This window comes from Mugil cephalus, chromosome 5 (assembly GCF_022458985.1).
Source record: "Mugil cephalus isolate CIBA_MC_2020 chromosome 5, CIBA_Mcephalus_1.1, whole genome shotgun sequence".
Classification (NCBI taxonomy): Eukaryota; Metazoa; Chordata; class Actinopteri; order Mugiliformes; family Mugilidae; genus Mugil; species Mugil cephalus.
This window is the reverse complement of record NC_061774.1, coordinates 10,175,716-10,200,644: the sequence shown is the minus strand read 5'-3', so window position 1 is coordinate 10,200,644 and position 24,929 is coordinate 10,175,716. Positions and strand designations below refer to the sequence as shown.

The 24,929-nt window shown below is 40.7% G+C and overlaps 2 protein-coding genes across 3 annotated transcripts; both read left to right on the top strand.

Annotated features, from left to right (window-relative positions):
• The first annotated feature begins 236 nt into the window (after window positions 1–236).
• On the top strand, window positions 237–7,110 carry pmt (phosphoethanolamine methyltransferase). Of its 2 annotated transcripts, none has more exons than XM_047585539.1 (12): window positions 237–370; window positions 1,820–1,991; window positions 3,192–3,347; window positions 3,633–3,769; window positions 3,951–4,102; window positions 4,206–4,394; window positions 4,742–4,831; window positions 4,943–5,032; window positions 5,119–5,241; window positions 5,448–5,579; window positions 6,641–6,757; window positions 6,890–7,110. In XM_047585539.1, the coding sequence occupies exons 2-12, from the start codon at window positions 1,831–1,833 to the stop codon at window positions 6,998–7,000; spliced, it is 1,458 nt and encodes a 485-aa protein (XP_047441495.1). In that variant the 5' UTR covers window positions 237–370; window positions 1,820–1,830; the 3' UTR covers window positions 7,001–7,110. The 2 variants fall into 2 exon arrangements, with proteins under 2 accessions (XP_047441495.1, XP_047441494.1); XM_047585538.1 differs by lacking the exon at window positions 237–370 and adding an exon at window positions 516–682.
• Window positions 7,111–9,889: 2,779 nt separating this feature from the next.
• Window positions 9,890–24,528, top strand: zgc:152774 (uncharacterized protein LOC553526 homolog). The gene is made up of 17 exons (XM_047585536.1): window positions 9,890–10,000; window positions 10,161–10,233; window positions 12,594–12,726; window positions 12,891–13,111; window positions 13,315–13,462; window positions 14,871–15,024; window positions 15,438–15,566; window positions 17,207–17,326; window positions 17,415–17,518; window positions 17,628–17,753; window positions 19,195–19,311; window positions 20,116–20,193; window positions 21,283–21,322; window positions 21,431–21,789; window positions 22,007–22,496; window positions 22,839–23,011; window positions 23,462–24,528. The coding sequence occupies exons 1-17, from the start codon at window positions 9,947–9,949 to the stop codon at window positions 23,616–23,618; spliced, it is 2,676 nt and encodes an 891-aa protein (XP_047441492.1). The 5' UTR covers window positions 9,890–9,946; the 3' UTR covers window positions 23,619–24,528.
• Window positions 24,529–24,929: the final 401 nt, after the last annotated feature.

Genomic DNA, 24,929 nt, shown 5'->3' with positions numbered 1-24,929 from the left:
TTTGAATGATGTGGCAGATCTGTGAATTTTTAACATAACCTAATCGTGACTCATTAATGTTCACAACCTGGCAATCCAAAGGTTGCTCTTATTAACAACTTAAATACAATCTATGAACCTCATCTAAATTACAGCCCATAATTCTAAAGCGTGCCAAAAGAAAAAATAAAACAAGTGTCTTCATTGCAAAGTCTCTCCTACTTCCTTTCCACTGTCACGCTGTTGAGCTCAACAACCTTGTTCTCCACCTTAACACTATGAGGCAATGTTGCGCAGTAGGCGCACAGCAGCACGCGTTCACACAACGCCAGGATCCGGCGACTGGCGCAGGGAACCACGGCACTAACAACCTACCAGCCCACGATAAGATGTGAGTATCTGTGACTTTCAGCTGTTTTATGGAGGTTTGTTGTGTCGAGGAGAAGCTCCGTCCAATGACAGCCCGTGGACCCTTTATTTTTTATGGCTAATCATGTGTGAGCCCCGCCTTCCCATCTCCCCACATTGGCCGCATCCTAATGGCCAGTTTTTACCTGTCTACCACCTCCTCCACACGGTCGTCCTGTTTATTAATGAGCTCCGGCGCGAGGTGAAACCCATTCTGTGGCAGACAGGGGCCCCTCCAGTTAATTAAGATCATCACAGGATTAATTAATTTGACCAAAATCAACCATGGAGAAAGGTATGAGCCGAGTAACTTTTTTTTTTTTTGCTTTATTTAGTGATTTATGAGACATCCGTGTAAAGTTTAAGTCTGATGCAACGGTGATGCTGATGACACCAGAGTTTGGATTTCGTGTGAACCGCCACGTGTTGTTTTTGCGTTTGCTCAGTGGGCTGGTGGAAGTGACCCTGCTGTGAGCACTGGGCTGGAATGCGCCAGTGACTTAACTGGAGCTGTCAAATGAGGCCGACTGTCAGCAGCTTTACCTGCAGTTATCTTAGTTTGTCGTACTTATCCCTGGTTATTGACTTTGTTCTGGGAATCCAAACGTGAAAGTCCACTTTGCTGCTTTGCAAACCTTGAGCTGATGTGACCAGAACTATGGCACTATCTAAATATTACACCCTATTTTCCATTCCAGCGGTATACTGTTATATATGTACGCCCAGAAAGTTCACTGTAACAACTAAACAACTAGAAAAAAAAAAACTCTAAAATCTAAAGATATGACAGAACATATAAAGACCAATGGCAATCATAATCACCCCTTTCTGAGAAAGCAAAGTTGTTGTGGAAATTGAAATTGCTGCGTAATATATTTTCCAAACTGTTACAGAGTGTAAGGTGAGACAGATTCAGGGCTTATATTCACTGTGTTGTAGCTGTGAAGGCACCACATGGGTTTATTGTTTTAAGGTTGCTTAATCAACTGATTAATGGTTAATCCCTGTGCCAGGCAGGGTCTCTTTTGGGATTTGTGTTTAAAGAATTTGAACTCAGTACTTATGTAATAACACACTCTGTAAAATATGAGTATAATATGAGTAACAAATCTACTTGCATTTCCTGTTGTTGACACAGTCATGAATAGTTCATTAAAAATAATTTGTTATTGTATTAATGATTGTTTTGTTGGACAGGAAGCCTCATTTTAAATGAATTCCCTGTTCATCATCTTAACTAAACAATCATTGTTATTTTGTGTCTGCATTCATTAGTTTTTCCATTTTTGTTTGACCAAGCAATAAGAAAGTTCCTCCTCTTATCATCCTTGCTAAGTACCTTTGCTGTTCCTGCTGAAGATGAATATACTCTTATTGCTGGCATACACACACACTCACACACACATCTTTTTGACATCTGCGTGCTTGACAGTTCGCAGCAATATGACAGCGTTTTGGAAAGATCACTCGAAGGACGCCACAGTGGAGGAGATGATGCTGGACTCTCGGGCCAGGGAGCTGACTCAGCACGAGCTGCCAGAAATCCTCTCCATGCTGCCTTCTCTGGCTGGATGCAAAGTGCTGGAGCTCGGAGCTGGCATCGGGTGAGCACACGGCCGCGTTAGAGTGAACTTCGTTTAATTTAGCTGCCTCTTGTGTAATACAGGCTTGAGATGAATGCAGATAAGTGACATTTTAGTCTGTCTATTTGAGCCAAGGTAGTGACTAGGACTGTCACGACATCAGATTTTGACGTAATGATTATCGTGGGCAAAAAATGTCACGATGCAAACAAAAATGTAAATAATAACGGCAAAATCCAGGAAACGCATCTTTAATTTTATTTGTGTCGTTTTCTCTGTTTTGGGAGATGAATTACATTTTAAAAAAAACAGGCAGATGTAAAACACAAACTTATTTCCATATGCGCATTTTTAACACAATATTGAAATTTCATTTTTTAATACTATAATTTTTCGTCAATACTGGTGGACCTGTTAGTGACTGCATTAATAGAGAGAAAATGTCAACTAATGAAGTGTATTACTATTGAATTTTTATTTGGTAAACATGTTTAAATGGGTTTTTATCACCTCATAATGCTTCAATGTCATTGTTATAAAATTAAAGGCTGGTTAATTGGTGAATTGATGTCATAGTGCAAAATTTGTGAATAGTGCTTCCCAAAAATCAACCCTTTTTTTCTAAAAACATGCTGAAAACTGTTAATACTGTACACTGTATTGCCAAAAGTATTCACTCACCCCACTGAATTCAGGTGTTCCAATCATTTCCATGGCCACAGGTGTATAAAACCAATCACCTAGTCACACAGACTGCTTTTACAAACATTTGTGGAAGAATGGGTCTCAGGAGCTCAGTGAATTCCAGCATGGTACTGGGATGGGATGCCACCTGTGCAGTCAGGAAATTTCCTCGCCACTAAATATTCCACAGTCAACTGTCAGTGCCAGTGTAACAAAGTGTGAGGTGCATAGTGCACAGGAATAAAACTTAAAAAAAAAAAAAAAAGTAAGGTCATGAACAAGGTCACATGGCCATGGACAACAGGGGGAAATAGGATTTCCTGGATATGTTATCAAATATTTCTAATTTCTAAGTGAAAGACCCATTTTCACTATAAAGCTGTACAAACATAGATTTTATGTATTTCCCTTTAGTAAAATTGAGATAAAGTAATTGTTGCAATAAGGCAATGCCATGAAATTGAGGGTACCGTTATCTACAAATAATGATTATAATGATAATAACCACAGAGATAAAACAGACATTTGTCCCTTCAGTCGTTACACCAGTCACCTGCTGACTAAGGCCGCCCATGTGACTGCTGTGGACTTCATGGAAAGCTTTGTGGAGAAGAACAGGAAGGACAATGGTCACCACAGCAACGCTGCCTTCATCCAAGCCGATGTCACAAAGCTGGAAATGCCCCCAAATAGGTGGGTGTAAAGCGATCTCTAGTTCACAGAGATTTTAGAAGCTAAGCAGTGTAGCTTTTTGATGAATCGTCAATGACTATTTCATTCATGAAACCCTGGAGATGAAGCTGGTTTTGGTGATGCTGTCTTTTCCTGTAGTGTCACTTTATGAAGTTGACATTTCGGGGTTTTAGTGAAATAATCCATAAAAGCCGTTGCATGCGTTCATCCCTATTTGCTTTGATTTAATTTGTAATAGCAGTGGTGATCCCTTATCCATCCTCATCAATTTCATTTTCTCATCAGTGTTGACTTCATCTTCTCCAACTGGCTGCTTATGTACCTGAGTGACGCAGAGCTAACGTCCTTTATGGAGAAAGCACTCAACTGGCTGCCTCTGGGTGGCTTTCTTTTTTTCAGAGAGTCTTGCAACCACCGATCAGGTACTGAGCTAATAGTCTCCCCATCTCTGAATTAAACTCAGTATTTAAATATTTATGCTAATTGTATCTGTATTGTATTTATGGTATTGATATTGGCCTGGTAATTACCTTGGTTGTCAGTCGATTAGAAATGTTCAACAAAAATACAATTGTTTGTTTGGTTTTGTAATTTTCTGCCAAGGTGACTCCAAGAGGGACTTCAACCCCACATGCTACCGCACTGAAAAACAGTACAATGACCTGGTCTCATCAGTACAAGTGAAGGGGCCAGAGGAGGGCCAGACGTTTGGTTTCGACGTCGTATTGAAAAAGAGAGTTCGGACCTATGTCGCGGTAGAGTCATTTAAGTTTTAAACCAAACGTTAAAAGAATAAAAGTGCAGAAGGAGGCCGGTCTCAATCCTCTCTGTCGCCTCCTCGACTTCCTCTTATTCCAGATGAAAAACAATCCCAATCAAATCTGCTGGCTGCTGGAGAAGGTTCGGCGCTCCTCAAACCCACAGAGTGGATTCAACACCTTCCAGCAGTTTTTGGACAACTCTCAGTACTCCAGACGTGGCATCCTGCGCTACGAGAAGATGTTTGGGTCTGGTTACGTCAGCACCGGCGGATTCAGCACCACCAAGGTAGGAGTACGCTCTAGGAAACAGGAAAATGACTGGATGGTATCAATAAGTGTTGGGTACAAGAAAAATATTAAACAAAGGGGTGTTATTCTCAAGGATTTCTTGGTATCTAAATGACACACTCATTCACATATGCACACATAACATTCATACACAAGTGTCCGGCACGAGCAACTCAGGGTTCAGAGTCTTGCTCAAGGATGGTGTTTGGCCTTAACCCTCTGGTTTGTGGATGACCTGCTCTTCCTCTTCCTGAGCCACAGTCACCGTGTGTTTTATTCAACATTTGTGTGAAGGAAAGTAGTTAGGGGCTTTGATCAAACTAAAACCTTTTTTTCTGCTAATAGGAGTTTGTGGACATGCTGAACCTGAAGCCTGGACAGAAGGTCCTGGATGTTGGTTGTGGCATTGGTGGGGGAGACTTCTACATGGCAAAAGTAAGAGATGCACCCGGAGTCATACTAACAGTCACGAGGCTTGAATTTTATCATGGATATAATGACTGCATTGCACTGTAACAATAGCAGAAAATATGTTATTTGTTTTAGACCTTCGGAGTGGAGGTCCTTGGCCTGGATCTGTCTGAAAACATGGTGGACATCGCCATAGAGAGGGCCATCTCTGAGAAGCTGCCATCAGTACATACGTTATATTACGCTCCCTTATCCTACCGGCTTATGTACCACAGCTAGCGGTCTGATTAATGGCATATGGTCTGTCTCAGGTGCAGTTTGAGGTGGCTGATGCCACAAAGAGGACCTTTGCAGAAGGTTCATTTGATGTGATCTACAGCAGAGACACGATCCTCCACATCGACGACAAACTGTCACTCTTCAAACGTTTCCATGTGAGCAGTTTCTCATTCTTCACAACAAAGAATTAACTCTTCAATTCGAAGTCAAGATAGAAGTGATTAGTGATTTTATATTGAAAATGTTGAAGTTCACACACTTGTACAGTCTTCCTTGAATATATCAGTCTGGATAGATATTCTCTTTCCTTTTATGTAACTAATTTGGCTACTTCTTCTTTGATTTCCTTCTTTGTGTCCAGTCATGGTTAAAGCCAGGTGGTCAGTTGCTTATCAGTGACTACTGCTGTGGGAAGAAGCCCTGGACGCCGGCATTCGAGGCCTACATCAAACAGAGAGGCTACATTCTCTATACAGTATCTGAGTATGGCAAGGTAACTGACCTATGAATCCAGAACTGTGTTTCTTTTTACCATGTGACTGTCGTTTCCTGCAATTTCCTGACCTTACCTTTTAACTTATAGCCTTTTGATTATCACAGATGGTTTTAATTCAGTTGATTTATCTCGTCTACTAGCTCCTCATAGATGTCAGACCAGTTTGCCTGTGTGGAAAGATGTTTTTTTGTTGTTTTTTTTTAGTTTGCCAGAATATAGAAGCAGTGTTAATATCAGAGTTTGTCCACCAGAGAGCACTAACCACTAACATTTTCAGCTCTTTACTTCAAGCTTTCAAATTCTTACATCGTCCTTCATCGCAGAAACAGTTTAAGCATGTCAGCTGTTAAACAGTTTTAACATCATCTGTACTTTTTTACTTCAATACTGCACTGTAAAGGAAAGTCAAATAAGCTAACATACAATATTATCGTAAATATTCATACCATCCTCAAAAAACGTTCTGTATTTGGGAGCTATACTCCCAGCAGCCATTAGAAAGTAGAAACAAATAACTTCTGAAGTCTGCTGGACCGTATGAGTTTAAGGAGACTTTTCAACTCGAACCCTGTTGTTAGGATGGGAAGCTTTGTTTCCTTTTACTCTGTTTCATTTATTTCCTGTTTTTATTGTTAGCTGTTTCATTAGGGAACAAAATGCTAATAATTCACTAAATTAGATAAAAATACAATTCAACAAATATGTTTTTTAACCATGTGGAACTCAAGTCTGTAAAGGCTTCGTTGCCGCTTTGCACAGATTTGTAACATAATTTGTGCTAAACCAATAAATGAAACTTAACTAAACTCAAACTTGTAATTAAGTAAATCAAGGTACATTTTGCAAAAAATCTTGCATGTGTCTGTTTTACGAAAGGTAAATAGGTTAAAGCTTCACTGCTTGGCCTAAGGCAAAACTAAGATTTAAAATTATTTTTTTAAAAAGGAGAGAGAAGAAAGCTTTTCTCTTTTACAACACAACTCCTTATGGACTCTGCATGTGTTACTACTGAAACTTGTTTTTGCGTCGCATCACCTGTTCTGTCTCTCCCCCTGTAGTTCATTGAGGAGGCCGGTTTCTGCAGTGTTCAAGCAGAAGATCGGACAGCCCAGTTCATCCAAGTGATGAAGACAGAGCTGCAAAGGGCAGAGGCCATTAAAGATGAGTTCATCGAGGTTAGCACGCACAAGAAATGTCTAAAATGAACAGGTTTCATAAGCGGATGGCCTCATACTTAGGCAGAAACCTGAATTCCTTGTTAATTCTTTGGCTGACTGAACACCGTACCCGTCTCCATTCTCCTGCAGGAATTCTCCGAAGAGGACTATTTTGCAATAGTGAATGGATGGAAAGAAAAGCTAGAACGTTCCAACAGTGGTGACCAACGATGGGGACTCTTTCATGCAACAAGGAATTGAGCGGTTGTTGCCAAGAATGGAGCAGATAATAAAAGAAAATGTGTTTTGACATTTCTTTGTTTCTTTACGGTTGCATCATTGATTAAAGTCATTAACAATTATTTTGTTAATTTGTAGTTATGTTCCTGTATCTTTATTATTACCGTGTGTCAGAGGATCTGAATGCAATATACCGTTGGCAAGTTTGAAGCGACAAGTTTAATAAAAACAAAAGCAAAGGTGTCTGAAAAGAATCTAATGTGAAAAAAAAACACGGAACAAAGTGAGGCTGGACAGATGCAGCACAACTAAAGACAAGCTGAGACAGAGATTTCATGAACACACAAGGGAAGTTAGTATTAGGAACAAGTGAAGACTGTCAGAGAAGGATGGACAATTACAGAAGCAGGAAATAGCAAAACCACCAAGGATAAAACGAGCAACCAGACCATGACAGTAAAGTGTTGTCTGCCACCACATTCAGGCAGTTTAAAACTTGACAGTCTTGTACTTCCACAAACCCTCTTGAGTCCACGCACAAAACACTGCATATTGAGCTTTACCTCAGTTCAGCGTAAGTGAAGACCTTAGCAACACTGCAGTTAAAGCTCATTCATGTTGGATGCTAGGCATGCCAGGTCCTCTTTAACTTAAACCTAAACTGTTTACACAATACGGTATCTCATACTACTACTACTACTACTACATACTACTAATACTCATACACATCAGCATGAAATCAAAATGGGCCTGTTCTCCGCCCCAGTTGCAAATCTACTAGAAGGGACACTAAGAAACTTGGAAGATTATGTAACACAGTCTTTCTAACAAATATTAAGAATGAACCCTTACTAAATTCATTTAGTTTGTTATGATCCTCATGGTGACTTGAGTTAGCAAAGTTTAGAAAGATGTACACGCACTAACGACATTCAGAGTCAGTTCACTGACTCTGCTCTACATATGCTTTAAATATATGCCATCACCTTGTTCATAGTGACTGCCGTTTCACAGCAAAGGACAAATCCTTTTCAAATACAAGCAGTGTCAGTTTGACCAGTGGAGGCTTCAAGTTTCATGGTAGAAAGAGGTTGTGATGAGACTTGAGGTTAATTCCATGGAAAGGACAAAGCAACAGCATGCGACAAGATCCTCGCCACTGTTGCCACGCAACAGTTAATTTTTTATTTTTTTTTTTATCTATTTTATCTGTCTTTTTACTGGGGTGTTTCTTTTATGTGCAACCATGCTGAGCAAGTAATTTCCCTTGTGGATCAGTCTGACTTAGTCTAAGTCTCTAGTGAGACACCATTAAAATACAATCATGCTCCAACCAGCTCCAACCACTGACTGAGACCACTAGTTGCCTTTTATACCCTCCCTGCTCCAGGTAATTAGCAGGAGAAGTCTAATTAATCCATGAGCTTTAAAGCAGATAATCAACCATGTTTAACTCTTTTGCACAGCGCTAAGGAGACAACCAGAGGGATGTGAATACTGACAGTGAATAATGATTTAACCCAACAGAAAATAGATTTAATCAAACGAATAAATAAATAAATAAAAATGATAATAAAAAATAAATAAATAAAATAAAATCAAGATTAAGGTTTCTTTTGCACACAGGCAGGATGGCCAGTCTCCCTCTGCTTTCTCAGTCACCATTGTACTTTAACTGACAAAGACCTCAATGTGTGTGCATCTAACTCAATAAAACATAAACACATTTGAGTAACTTTGTAAACACTGTCAACATTGTACATTGTTTTGGATGTCCAAGTACAATATGTTGAGCTGGGTCTTTTGAAAAAGCATGGACATTTAGACAGAAAACATTTTCCACATAGGTATCCAAATTTCTATTTTATTTTGGTATGTTTTGGAAGATTTTTTTGGCATACTGTGTTGTTGTTGTCCAAGGTGATGGGTGCATAAGATTTCTCCTTTATTGCTTGCCATCTTTGAATTGTATATACATTGTATAATGCCCTGTAAGCCTATGTAGGCTGGGCACAATAAAGTGCATGACACTCAAATAAACAAATCAGTCAATGTACATGTGAAGTGATGTAACCCCTGGTCCACACAAACTATGAAATGACTGGTGTTTCAGCCTGGGATATAATGTGTTATCAGCCATGTATATGCATGCCTAAACCCTGTGGATGGCCTGCACTTACGTGGCATATCTTCAGCTACCTAACGGCTAGACTACAACAAGCTATAGTAAATAGTTTAAAAAAATAAAAACTTCCAAATTCAGCAGTGAGTTATACCAGTTAGACTGGTTGTCCGTGTTGCTGCTTTCAGTCTGTCTGCCTTTGCACAGATACCTTCAGGCATCCATGTCATCACTGCCTGCAGCTCCTGTAAACAACAGCATAACAACACGTGACCTTAAAGTTGAAAACCAAGTGTGTGGACCGGGTGAACAGTGTCAAATGATGCAACATGCTGTCAAAACAAAATACTTTTTAGATACATCACAATAAACTAAGATGGTACGGTACCTCGTTAATAATACCAAATGTATGCAGAATCTGCATTTCTGCATTCCACTGGTAACTTGTTATCAAAAACGGCACGCAGTTATTCGATGAGTTTTCTTATGTTCCCCTTAACCTGTTGTGTATTTTTTACATATATTATAATGGCTTGGTAAAACGTCAGGGACACGGCACAACACAATAAGGGAACTCTAAGTACACGTGGCTTTCAGATAAACATTAATAAGAGAGGATGAAAATAAACGTCGAAGAACGATAATTCCATTTAAGCTTTGGACTAGATGTAATCATTTAGTATTAATATAAAATGTAAACACTTAGATTCGACTGGGTCACCTCGCTGTCCGAGCTCGCAGTGGGTTTAGAGTTGACTTCCTCGACAGCAGCGCGGAGGACGCGCCCACTGCTGAGCATGGTTACGTACCTGCGCGCAGAGACGAGACGCCACTAGACGCCAAATATGCAGCAGCTAAACATGGCGAGGTTAAGCGAACATGGGATTCGCCTGAGTTCCGTAAGTTTTATTTTTAAAATTTACATGCGGATGATATGTATTTCCTGGCACATTTTAAGTTGCGTTGTGAATTTTGCCGGTCAGTGCGAGCTGGCACAAACTCGCCGACTTATTTGTTTTCTTTATTATTACCGTTCTTATTTATTTATTTCTGTTTCAGATGAGTCCTTCCTTCCTGAACAGCAACTCTACGAGTCACACATGGCCCTTCAGCGCTGTGGCTGAATTAATAGGTAGGCAACAAAATGGCCCAGAAACTTTTGCATGCTCCTGCACCTGTATTATTGTTGCAACTTTTGTTGGTTTCATTTTACACTCTCTTCCGCTGTCGCACGCACTGTGGAACTGTCTGTACAGACATTTCTGTCGGTTCTAAAATGGACCGAATGGACTTCCTCTTTCACACCCTCAAAGAGTTTTTGCAGCTACACGCCTAAAACTGCGTCTGCTGGTGTCTGTTGACAGCGCGCAAGGGCGCCATGGCGATAATAATCTCGTTATGGTGCCGTAATGAAGTAAAGTAGGCTTGATCTCAACGATTGTTCCTCAGATATGTTTGAAAAGAGAAGCTGCAGTGTGAGAACTGTCAACAGGGCTGCTAGTTTTCAGCTGTCATGACAGTGAGGCAGTGAGCAGCGTGCGGTGTAATGTAGGAGGAGGAGGAGGAGGAGGAGTGTGACATATATTTCTACAACTGTTTCCACCTTCCCGCCAACCTATGTCTCTATAAATAAATAAATAATTCACGTTATATATACTGACAGTATACTGTGAGATACTATATGCTCAACAGTAGGCACCAATCAGGCATAACATTATGACCATCTTCCTAATATTGGGTGCTATGGGTTGAGGGGAGGGGCCTCTAGGGATCCGGCTTGTTCCAGTGCATCCCACGGATACTTGACCAGTTTGGGATCTAGTGAGTTTGGAGGCCAGGTCAACCACTTCTTTTTTTACGTTGTTCCTAAACCGCTTTTGTGTGTGTGCCTATGTCAGGCTGCATCCTGCTGGGGATGGCTGCTGCCATCAAGGAGTGTCATTGGTATGGGGTGGAGGTGTCTGGTATGTTCTAGGTGGGTGGTACATGTCTAAGTAACATTCACATGAATGCCAGGTTCAAAGGTCTCCCAGCAGAACACTGAATTGTCACAAGGTGATCAATGTTATTTACTTGACTCCTGACTGCACTGGTCAGTGGTTTTAATGTAAGTGAGAAATGGAATTGGGCCAATAGTATTACACAGTATTGTAATCTGATTTGATTTCAGTATGAATAACTGAGCAAGTAAAAAGTTCATCCTAAAAGTTGTGCAATTCCACTAATAGATAATAAAGAACAATGAACCCAAATGTGCAGACAGATCTTTTTACTACCCTATTTACTATTATTTATTATTCAGTTTACCTCAGAGGGTGGAATGTGGCACTGGGAATGACGTCACACCTGTCTTATCGGTGTTCCAGTCACAGAAGTCGGAAAACTAGATGGCTGCGTCCATGAAAGCACTTGCCTTTTCCAAATACAACTTGGTGTGTTCTTCTAATTACTGCTTACACACGGGCCATCTTGGTAACTCAAGTCGGGGGTAGTGAGTAGAAAATTGGACTTTGGGGGGCGTTTCAGTTGAAAATTCCAACTCCGAATTTCTGACTTCTGAGTACAAATGGAACGCATCGTACGAATAGAAACTGACAGAGCAACACCGCTAGCATACAGCAGCAAAAACACCCCAAACCCTTAAAGAGACTGCATTCTACCAATGCAAGACACAACAGTGTGTAGAACATACACTAAACCAACCATTATGGTGAATAAGATCTGTCGATCTTTCACCCCTTTCCAAAAAAAAAAAAAAAGATAACGCAAGTACCAGCCTTTGTTTGTCTCTGAAGAGTAACCTACTTTGCTAAAAGGAAATAAGATGGTCTAACCCCTGAACTCCATAACTGGTATCCCATAGCAATGGTTTTCTCAACCCACTGAGATGAGTTGCACTGACCTGTGGCTTGTCACCTTGTGGGGACTGGGGCTTAAGTTTCTGGTGCATAGAGCTTTGGCATGCTTCTCCCTCAACCTCAGATTTGGGTGAATGGTTTCTCCCAACAAGTCCAAATAAACTCAGGCCTTCTCAGAAATGGCAAAAGAGTGAGGCACGGGCATTTCTACACCACTACCACTGATGACATCCTTCTACCCTGTGAAACAGACAAAAATAGACCCTCTGGCTGTGTCCGAAATCGCCCCCTAACTCCTACATAGGGCCCTATATAGGGCTGAGGCCATTTTCTAGTGGTGTCCCATGAAGCACTGCAAAAAGTAGTGACCACAGATGGTCACGCAACGGGTGGTGGATATCCCATTATCCCATTGCTGCTCTAGCGGCACCACCGTTAATGGCCGTTAGGAGAGTGATGGGGGTTTTCCAGGCTATGGCCTTGTTGGTCAAGCTTCTCTAGTTCAGAAGTTGACCAAGAAGTGATGAAATGTGCTGTTTATTATATCTTTGTAAAATTCTGTCTCATACATAAAGCCTGATAAAACTTTCATAACTCCCCTTCTCTTTTCTTCCAATGTTCTCTTGTCTTCCAGACAATGCATCAGATCCTGGCGTGTCCGCTAAACAGATCTGGATTGATGCAGTTAATGAAGGCGATCATTTGTGTCTAACTTTCACTGACAATGGCAGTGGCATGACCCCCAACAAACTGCACAAGATGCTCAGGTGAGGCGCAAGAATATGTAAATTCGCAAATCCTAGAAAATGTTCCTGACTTTTTATCTGATATTTGATCATATAAATACTGATGATGATGGTGAAAAGAAAAAAAAAACAAAACAAAAACAGATGTCCTTGTTTCCTCATTCTCTCTTCACCTATGTGTCCAGCTTTGGTTTTACAGAGAAGGGTTCGGGTAAAGCCAGTCAGCAGGCCATTGGCATATATGGAAATGGATTCAAGTCTGGCTCTATGCGACTGGGCCGCGACGCGCTCATCTTCACCAAGAACGGCGGTTGTCAGACTGTGGGAATGCTGTCTCAGACTTACCTGGAAAACATCAAGGCTCAAGCTGTCATCGTCCCTATAGTCCCCTTCAGCCAGCAAACCAATATCCTTCACAAAACAAGAGGACATTTGGAGGGAATTAGATACGTGATCATGATCATATACCGCTAAATGATACCAACTTTAATGCAAGTAGGCAGTCCAAGTTCACGTCTGCCGTAACAGTATTTAAAGGGCCAGACAACTATTTCTTCACGCTCAAGTATAAATGCATATAAATGTGTCTTGACCTTAATTCAGTTTTACAGTCGATGATTGTGACTGAGGACTCAGAGGCCAGCCTTGCAGCCATCCTCCAACACTCCATTATCAACTCCCTGGAGCAGATACATGCACACTTCGACTCCATTGCCTCAAAAAAAGGCACAAAGATATTAATCTGGAACATCCGCAGGTCAGAATCAAGCATTTGCTCATAGATTAAGGCTAGCATTATAAAAGTGTGTGAAATTATAAAGAAATCACATGTTATTAATCTCATATACGGCTTTAAGAAGGATACTGTGACAATACAAAACTTCTGGATCGGGCATTTTTGTGGATGTTACTTAGACAGGTACCTAGACCAGACCTCCACCCCATAGCTCCCCATGACAGTCCTTGACTTCAGCAGTCAGGATGCAGCCTGACACAGACACACACACAAAAAGGGGTTTCATGAAACATGAAAAACAGCACAAGGTGTTGACCTGGCCTCCAAATTCACAGATCCCAAACTGATCAAGTATCTGTGGGACGATCCACGGAGGCCCCTCCCCTCAACCCAACGGACCCAAAGACCTCCACTAACCACATTCTGTTACCAGACACCACAAGACACCCTCAGAAGGCCCATCTCCATTTTGTGATGAGTTACAACTGTTTTGGAGGCACAAGGCAGTTATTTTAGCTTGTCATATAGGTCTCACGGAACAGCCAGCCTGGCATTATTCAAATGTTTTAAAAGTAACACCAACACCTTTAAAACTTACCAACTAGCTTACTAATAGATCTTATCTATCACGTTGTCATTGTTACTCTTCCGTTTTTACTGTGAAACATTAAAAATATAAGGTGTTGATGAGATACTTTAGAGGCACTGATACAGGAAATGGACAGAATGGAAAGATTTTGTTCATGTTTGATGGTTAACTGTCTCACCCTCATCGGGGTTGTGATATGATATTTGAACACAGAAATAGTGATGCTAATTCTCTTATCTAACACTGAATATCAAAGCGAATAACCCATTCGCCTAACCAATGAATTGGCCCTTTATCTTGCTATAACACAAACCGTCCTGGTTTGATTTAAGCAGGTGCGTTGAGTGTAGGTTGAGTTGACCACCTGTGAGACTGATGCAAACAAAGGCACGACCACAACGAGGCAAATAGGTATGAGCTCACACATATATTTGTTTGAGCAGTAGGCAAATCCATGCAAAGCAACAGATATTCAAAAACAAACCTTCATTGTCATATGAAGAGGAGAGAAATTTGAAGACCTGTGGATTTCTTACCAAAAACATAGTGGTGCACGGTCAGACTGTAGCAAAGTGCAGAGAGGAAAAGGTTCAAGTTTCTCGTACCTTCCATTTCACTTCCTCTTTTCAGTGGAGAAATAAAAGGGTCACCATAGTGATCATTATCACCCAGCTCTGAGTACTGCGCTGTTAATAAAACAAAAGTTATGGCAGTTGGGGACAGTGTGGAGTGAAACTTAATTTTGTTACATGCATTTTGACTTTCTGACATATTTTTGCTCCTTGAATGTAGTTTAGATGAGCTGTTCTAACAACTGCTTCCTTTTGTGTTATCCTGAAGAGCCAAAGATGGTAAGTCGGAGATCGACTTTGAGACTGATGCAAGTGACTTACGTTTGCCTGAGATTCAGATCGAAGAGCTAAAGAAAGGTCTGAGGAACAGCGGATCCTTGCGAGCGGAGCAGAACATCCCAGAAATGCATTACAGTCTCAGGGTGAGTTTGACTGATATTTTTTTCCCCCAACATATGCAAGCATTGAGGTTACTATGGTGATCAGTGAAACTACCATTTCTTTCGCTGTTTATAGTATTTGGGTCTGTTTAAGATGATTTTTTGGGTTAGAGGTTAATGTAGGGTGTAGGAAGACACAGTGGTTGTGGTGAAAGTGTGGGTAAGCAGTACAAGTGTTGTGTATGTTCCTGTTTCACGCACAGATCAAGTACCCCTCCACTACTCTAGATAAACCTGTGGTTTCGTAGTATAACTGCCACGGTTTCGGTTTAATCCCATGAAACAATCGTGTTATGTTTATATAATTGTAGATGACCCCCCAGGTTATAAAGACGCGTTATTATAAAAATGTCTCACTTGTAACATTCTTTCTTTCTTTTTTTCATTTGTTTCAGGCGTACCTCAGTATCTTGTACCTGAAGCCAAGAACACAGATCATACTGAGGGGGAAGAAGATCCTTGCCAAGCTGGTTTCAAAGACTCTTACTCACATTGAGCATGATGTGTACAAACCACACTTCAGTGTATCCATACACCAGCTATTCTCTTTGTTCAGCAGCAACCAGGAAGTGGGAAACTAGAGGCATTTGGAGATGAATAAGTCAGTGTTATTTAATGGGATCTGTCAAGGCAAAAAATAAATGATGTTGATAACAGCAGTTTAACGAGGGCGAGTTAGGGGGTTGTTAATACGTTTTTACATGTGAGGTCACTGACATCTTTCCCTCCTCATCTGTTCAGTAGTTTTGCATTTGGCTAGCGTCTGTGTCACTGCTGGTGGCATGAGGTGATAGCTGGACACTACCGAGGTTGTACCGGCAATCCAACAGGATGGCACATCAATACATGCCATTTCTGAAAGGTTTGGACAGTTACTCTAGGAGAGCTGGACAGGGCCTTAGAAGGTCCTCAACCCATCAGCATGGCGGGTATCTGCTCCTTTGAGCAAAGACGAACAAGATGAACACTGCCAGAGCCAAACAAAATGACCTCCAACAGGCCACTGGTGTGAATGTCTCTCACCGTAAGGGTGAGCTGAGAGCCAGACGTCCTCCCGTGAGCTCTGTGCTCACTTCCCGCTACCGCGGAGCTTGATTGGCATTTGCTGTAGAGCACCAGTATTGGCAGGTCCATCTCTGGCATCCTATACTTGTCACAGATGAGAGCAGGTTCATCAGGAGAACATGTGACAGATTTGAACCTTGCCTTTAAAAGCTTTGGAGAATGTTATGCTCTCTGTAACATTGTTCAGCATGACCAGTTTGGTGGTGGGTCGTTGCTGGTCTGAAGAAGTATATCTATTGAGGATCCCACAAACCTCTACAGGCTAGACAACAGCACCCTGCCACTGCCATTAGGTATCAGGAAATCCTTGGATCCATTGTCAGACTCCACACTGGCTCAGTCGCTAGCCACTCTCCACAGCTAGCCTAGCTGTCTCGGCTGCCTATGTGACGGGAGTTTGTAGGCAGTTCCTGAAGAATGAAGGTTTTGATAGCACTGACTGGCCCCCACACTCACCCGACCTAAACCAAGTACAACACCTCTGGAACATTAAGTTCTGGCCCTTCTGACTCCAACAGGTTGCACCTCAGACGGTCCGGGAGCTTAGTGATGCCCTGGTCCAGATCTGGGAGGAGATACCCCAGGACACCATCCGTCGTCTCATTAAGAGTCTTCCCCAATGCTCTCAGGCTGCATAGAAGCATGTGGGGGCTGTACAAACTACTGAGTACCATTTTGAGCTGCTGCAATGAAATTTCAGCAAAATGGAATAGTTGGCCACATAATATCATTTGAATTCAGCCCTGTGTAGGTTTATGATTTATCATTTTCATTAAACGACATGGAATCCTTTCTTTCCACATTATCCAGTCCATATCAGTATACATGTCTAACATATTAGTTTTCCATTAGAGCTGATGTGGTTTTCAGGGTGTTCCTTTATTTATTTTTTTTCAAGCAGTGTATATAATTAGAGTACAGGGTTTTATTTCATACCATGTGCTAGTATTTGATTTAATACCATAATAAGTGTTTTGGTTTGATTCTGCTGTATATTATGGATCCTGAACCAAATTTCTGATACTACATGTATAATTTTTTATTACAATCCTAAAACCTGCCAATGTCCAGTTCCTTGGCCTTAACTTGTGTCCATCAGAAAGAGAAGGTGAAGGTAACCTTTGGGCTAAATCCAAAAAACAAGGACCATTATGGCATTATGATGTACCACAAGAATCGACTCATTAAGGCGTATGAGAAAGTGGGCTGCCAGCTTAAGGTAAAGTGAAAGAATAATGCTGAAGGAGCATTTTACTATAGATATCTATGTCTGCTTAATGTCTCACTCTCTCATTTTTTTCCTCCAGACTTCAGGCCAAAGAGCAGGAATCGGTGTCATGGGCATAATTGAGTGCAATTTTCTCAGACCTGCTCATAACAAACAAGACTTTGAGTATACCAAAGAATACAGGTGTGACACGCATGCAAGACAAGACGCGTTTCAGTAATATAAATATGATGCTTGTACTTGTGAAACTGTTTAAGATAACTTCCTGTTGTTTCACTTTTCTACTCCCAAGACTCACCCTTGGGGCCTTGGGTCTAAAACTCAACGACTACTGGAAAGAGGTGACGGAGAAAAGAGCCAGAGAGCGAGAGTTTCAGGCTGCGGACCAGTCTGAAAATGAAGATGACGACACTGAGGAGTGAGTGTCGGCTGTTTTTCTTAAAGCCAGTATGCAAATAGCAGAAATAAATCTCCTCATTCATTCATCTATCCATCCATCTGTCTATCTAGTGCTGCTGATATGATCTGGATCACTCTTCCTGCTTCTGTCTAAAAATCGACAGTCGGTTCTTATTTTAATCCAAGATTTAAAACTTATCTGTTCAGGCACACATTTTCATTGACATAGTTTTGTTTTTTCTTTTAGCTCAGGTTAAAATTCAAATCATCTGGACCACATTTTGATGGTAACAATCCAAGAAAGTGAAAGTTAGTTGAAGAGCCGTCTCTTGCAGAAACCTGTCAAATTAACAGAAAGCTTGAAACCGGAGAATTGAGACACAGCCTCTAGAGTACACATGCTGAGACAAGGAACTCCAAGATCCTTTTAACACATTTAAAATATGAGTTATGGTCGTGTGATAAAGTGCTGCCCCACTACCTGATTTCATATTTTTTGCATGTTTGTCACACCTAAATGTTTCAGATCATCAAACTACTGTCAGGAAGGAAAGGAAAGACAAAATGCAGTTTTTAAAAGAAGGTTTTCATTATTTAGGGAAAACTAAATCCAAACCTACATGGCCTACACGGTCCTGTGGCAAACTAAGATGAGCCTTTATGTTCTTTTTGCAGTGTTTATTGCTCAGTCTTTCTTGTAGTGGAGGCATGAACAATGACCTTAACTGAGGCATGTGAAGCAGTTCTTTGGGTGTTTTTGTGGGTCTTTCGTGACCTCATGGATGAGTTGTAGCTGCGCTCTTGGGGTCATTTTGGTTGGCCTGCCACTCCTGGGAAGGTTCACCACTGTTCTCTGTTTTCACCATTTGTGCATAATGGCTCTCACTGTGGTTCACTGAAGAACCAAAGCTTTAGAAATGGTTTTATAACATTTTCCAGAGATAGATATCAATTACTTTCTTTTGTTCCAGGATCTTGGCATGATGTCTAGCTTTTGAGGATGTTTTCACTTTGTCAGGCAGGTCTTATCTAAACGATTTCTTGATTTTGGACAGGTGTGGCAGTCATCAGGCCTGGGTGTGGCTAGAGACATTGAACTCAGGTGTGATAAACCGCAGTTAAGTTATGTTTTAAGAGGAGGGGTCATTTAGGTTAGGATTGTTTTCCCTTAATAATAAAAACCTTCGTTTAAAAACTGCACTTTGCGTTTAGTTGTGTTATCTTTGTCTCTCGGTGGTGTGACAAACATGCATGAAAATCAGAATCAGGAAGGGTTCAAACACTTTTTATATGTGGTTTACGAAAATAGAACGGCATGCAGAACAGAAAACATTTTCTCACTAGGTGTTCATAGACCTAAATCTAGACTCACTGAGATACTCCTGATTAAAGTTGTCTGTCGATAGCGCAGTTGGAAAATGCCAACTTCTGCTTAACTCTCAAGTGGCTTGTATTTACAGGGGTCCCATGTGGTTACAGTGTGAGGAGTGTCTGAAATGGCGAAGTGTTCCTGAAAGCTATTACAAAGTTGCTCCAGAAAGTTGGGACTGCAGCCAGAACCCCAACCCACGTTACAGGTATGAAACGTTCATTTCTTTTTCTTTCTCTCTCTCTTTTTTTTTTTTTTGCATAATGTTCTTGCATATCAGATCATACACAATTGATGGCCACTGTACATTAATCAATGCAGAACCCTATTTATGTTACCCTTCACAATGAGAAGCACCTTGTGCATGACATGGTTTTGGTCTCTATAACTAATATTGTAATTCATACCACCTGCACATGAATTTTTATCTAGCTTCCTCCTTTAACTTGACAACTTCGCTTGAATTATACGTAATTAAGGACGTGACCACATTTAGTGACAGGGGGGTCACGTCACTGCCAAAACTACCCACACTGAGCTTCTGAAAGCTCAGGCTGTTTGTCATTTACTCACTCATATTTCTAAGCTACCCACCAACATCATTATACATGCATGCTAATATAACGTATCTAACAGACAAAAGCTATGAGGACGTTTGGACCTGGAGGTTTGGACCTGAAAGCACAGGATGGAAACATTTAGCTAGCAGGATATGTTTAAGGGCAGTATCAAAAGAAATACAGGAACATGTGGTTTGTCTTCAGCCATAAAGTGGATTAAATGTCATCATATCCGAGTCTTTTCTACCTCAGTTTTAACCAGTTTTATCTATAGTCGTGTGACTTCATTTGGTCGTATTTTGGAGCATCCTTTGCAGAAAGTGATCACATGCATGATTAATATGAAACACAACTTCAGTACTGTTAAGTTGTCACCCAAGCCAATGTGTGGGCGTGTTTGACTCAACTGAACTTTAGCAGTACTTCCTAAGACGGGTCTCTTTTCTTTTCAGAAGCTGCTCTTCACCAGAGGAAACAGAAGAGAGCGAGGAGCTGTTAACACCCAGTTACCAGAAAAACCACAAGAAACTGTAAATTCCCATTTCTTTAGACCTTGCAAACTTTGTCTCTATGAGAATTTGTATACGGACAGTTGTTTCATACTGCCTTTCTTCCTGCATGCCTGTATGTGGGTTCACGTGTCATTTTGTGGTTTTCTATCTGTCAGCTTCATGTTCTTATTTCCGGTGGTTGTCCATGTGACTTTTTGTGAGTCTGACGTTCAGAGAAAAGTTTAGTTTTGCCATCTTAAAATGCGTGTGAGTTGTTCAAAATATAGCAACTTGTTACTCATAACTGAAAACGAACAATGAGGCCGTATAATGAAAAATGTATATTCTTTGACTTTTACTTCTTGCAGTTAGAGACTTTTAAGTCAATACATTTACTAACTCAGTCAAACATCATCCAACAAAACAAAGTAAATATTACATAGTAGTTGAAGAGCAAGCCTTTTTCAGCCCTTTTCTCCCCCAAAGTTTTTGCCAACGACTAAAACCCTGTTCACACCAAACGTCCAGCTTCCGTTGACAGCGACTAGCCAGTTAAAAGTTTAGCTGTAGCTGCATGATTACCAAAATAAACTACATCTACTGAAATATTATTAAATTCTTAGAAGTTGAAGAATTGCCATAATTTGAAATCCTCACGTTATCTTGCTAGCCCATTGCTAACATTATTCTTTACAAGAAGGCAACTAGCCACCCTCCAAGATTACTAACACAATAGCACAATTTCAAAAAGGTTCACAAAACAAGTATTTAACCAAAAATCCTTGGTAAACTTCTTCATTAGCGCCTCTGTACCATTCTGCCCGTACTTTCCAAGTCAGTGCTAGCTACTAAGACTAAGTATTAGCATGGTTACATGTTGGTCAGCCATCTTGGTCGATGGGTTAGCATGCAGCCATTTGCTGATCTGGTCAGACGTAGCGTGACACGTACCACGATGCAATCTTATAAACTAATCTAATTATGCAATGGCTATATATTTCAATCTGGGCCAACGATCAGATAATCTTGTTTTCGATATAACGCTAAAAACTGGAGCAGTCTCTTTGTAGAATATAAAAATCAGCATATGCACTAAGTATGGGGTACATTGTGTTCTTTTACTTGCAGAGAGCCACCAAAAGGCAGAAAAAGAGAAAGATCTTTAGAGGTATGTGAAGTTTTTCCATCTCTCACAATAACGAAACTGGTGTGCAGTTTTGCTTGACCACATTCACCTTACAGACATCTTACGTGTGTGTGGCTGGTTGCGTTGCAGATGTGTGAGGAGCAAGTGGCTAAACATCACACCCTCTCACGCAGTTCATCAGAGCCTGTCCAGAGTACCTGCCAATCCACACGCACACCTCAGTCACTTGATCGTAAGACAAATGCAGATTCCCTTCAAAATCATCATGTCGACACAGACAAAAACGACAATGTACAGTCAGTCACAGAAGCGACGCAAACACAGGAAAAACCTGATGTAAGAGAGACAGTCATTAAAGGAAAGAATGAAATCCCACAGAAGCTTGTGAACGATGAGACAAATGATCATATGCTCGAAGAAACAGACACAAAGGAAGACACAATCATGAAGACACTGGAAAAAGAAGAAGAGCGCACAGAAACTTTAAGGTGGGTTATGCTGCATGTTGGTACGGTCTAGAAGTAGACACAATAAAACACACCTGTTATAGAAAGATAGGGTTTGGGATGGATGGGTAGAGTTTGCAAATGCTGCTGAAATGAACAGATTTGACAAAAAAAAATAGTGGAAATAACGTAAATGGACTTAAAAAAAAACTTTAACTACTTTTATTAACAAATCTTTTTTTTTTCTTTTTTTTTACAGAAGAAAAAGGAAGTCTGACCCTCTTGTTTACAGTGGAAAAAATAAGCTGTATCTTTGGGAGGAGAGGCAGTCTGGATCAGGAAACATGTCACTGGAGTTGCATCCTGGGAAACAGGCAAATACATTCAAAGCATTGTCGAGTAGCCGTGCAGAGAATTCAGACCCGCTGGAGCAAACACCCGCCACGCCTCACACCTGGACACACTCGCTCCCCTTCACCCAGACTGTGATGGTGTCCCCTTTGAGCCGAACAGAGGGCCGACAGAGCAGAGCGCTGCCTCCAGAAGGGGGTGACCGGGAAGCTAAATTGCAGAAGCTGGCTGGGTTGGAGAAAGAGGTTCAGAGGCTGCGGAATCTTCTGGGTCTGGAAATCACGAAGACAACTCAAGGCACAATGACAACTGATAGTAACTGTCCAGAAATTCAAAAGAGAGGGGTGGTGAGACCATTAGCAAGCAGAGCGGTCGGCTGCCAGACAGACAGCGCTGAGGTCAGTTCATAAACACTATTAAAATTTAATTTTAACAACAATGCAATCTTATTCAATCTTAATTCTTAATATTACATTTTAAATGTAAATTTTGCAAGACTGAATCAGTTCACTTAGAATAAACCCGCTAAAGAAAAGTTAAAAGTTGAATTCATGCACGATATGTTTAAAATGGAGGTTACCATTTACAACTAAGCTTTAAATACTTCATTATCTCATTCACAAGTCATAAAAGTTCTGTGACAAAGGGTAAGTGGCCGAAACAAAAACACAAGATGGCAGGGTTGATTAAGAACTACTAAGTCAACATAAGTGTTTAAATAATCTTCTACTTTCCTTCAGTGCTCTACTTCATCCATTGGCCCGGCTCGGGCTGCAGGAACTCAGGGGCTGCTGGTTCACGGTCAAAAGGCTATAAATGAGTCAAAAGATCAAACGGAGCAGAACAAATCCAGGAAGGAGAAAACTGAAAGTCAGAACAGGACGAGAGACGGCGAGGCCTGCGAAGAAAGCAGGTGAGTATTTTAGACAGACATAAATGTAGGTTTCAAATTAGATGCTTTTATTTATTCCTTTTATTTATACATTCATTGTATGTACAAATATACTTGCCAATAAAGGGTTTTGCTTTTCTGATTCTGATTCTAAATGTTCGTTTGCCTTCGCTTCATTTAGTTGGAATTTTCCTTGCATCTTGTGAATCTTGCAAGATTTTTGAAGAGTGATTACCACACTGAACTAACAAAAACAGAAAAAAACCCCTGTCTTAGAATCGTTGATGCATGAATGGTTTTATTCATCCTTCCATTTGTTCTTTTTTTCCAAAACCATTTAAGTCAGACCAGTTCTTTAGGCTTAAAAATAGCTGTTCCTTAGAAGGGAGGCCCACCTGCATAAATGAATGTGAAACCGTTGTGAAACTGTTGGGGTTTCTAACTGTAATAATGAAGCTGTTGTCCGGTCAGATCTGCACAGGAGAATCTTCTAGACATTCGGAACAACGTGGTGGTGCTTCTCACGGCCCTCTTGCCCCAGCTGGACCTTGCCGGCATCAGTCTGGAGACCAATGATGTAGACAGCATCCTGCAGCAGATCATAGAGGTCAACTCACTGAAGCTATGATCTATGTGATCGGTCCAGCCTGTTATTGTTTGTATTCCTTCACTTTTTATACAAAATTTGAGTTGATAAAAGTTTGTCTGAACTATATGTTTTCACTGTATGCTGTACATACAGCTTACAGCATTCATTAAATCATATGATAATGATTTAACGCCGACTTGGAAAGCAATCATTCTCATATTATTCTGTTATCTGTATGTCATGTTAACAGAAGTCTCCTAACGCGAAACCTGTAAGTCCCAGAACTATGAAGTACTGTTTAAGAACAGTTGTACCGTTATTTATATTTTCATTATTCATGATCAGTGATGAAACACCAAGTCTGACTCTTCCTTAATTCTAAAGCTTTATTAGCAGCAATCAGTTGTCACATCATTTTAAATCTAATGTACAGTCTCCTCCGTTTTACAGACTAGTGAACTTCCCGACCTCAATGATGTATGAAAAATAAGAGACTTTTCATCTCAAACTATATATTCATTTGTTGTCTGTTTTGCTTATTGCCCATTTAAAGGTTCAGTGTGTAGGATTTAGTGGCCTCTAGAGGTTAAGATGCATATTGCAAGCAACCTGGCTACCTCTCCATTTCCACACAGTTTTTCTCCAGTGCCAGTGTTTTATTTGTCCACTCTGGGCTACTGTACAAACGTGGTAGCCCAACATGATGGACACCATGGAAGAGAACATGCTCCCTAAGAAGGGCTCAATTTGTAGTTGCAGGTGATCACACACTAATGAAAACATAATTATGAATATTACATTTCTGCAAATAGTTCCCCCTTAAGTCCTACACACTGGGATCTTTAATCAACATTTAAAACGATCAGTATATTCTGTAATGGAGCTATTTGTTTACATCTTTTACAAACAAAGCTTTCTATGTTTGCATTAAAATACTAAAACCATTCAACTGTGAATTTATCTTTTTAACACACTAAGGCACACACATGCTGCTGGTGTGTTTATCACCAGTGACATGTAGTAAAATGCAGTTTTGAAATTTTGCAATAACGTTTTCTTGCCACAAGGTGACAGTAAAGTCCAGGAATGAAGACATCCTTCTCACGTGTGTTGAGAGAAAATTGCTCTGAATCTATTTGACTGATTTATTTAGTTTAGCATAAAGAATACACATACTACTACTAATAATAATAACAATAATGAATCTATAACTGTCCAATTGTCTCCTCACTGTGTTGCGTTGTATAGTCTTATGGCCTGAGGGGCAAACAACCTACTCAATCTGTCCCTGGATCTGGACAGAAACAGCAGCCTGTCACTGAACGACTTTCTCTGCCTGACTATGGTGTC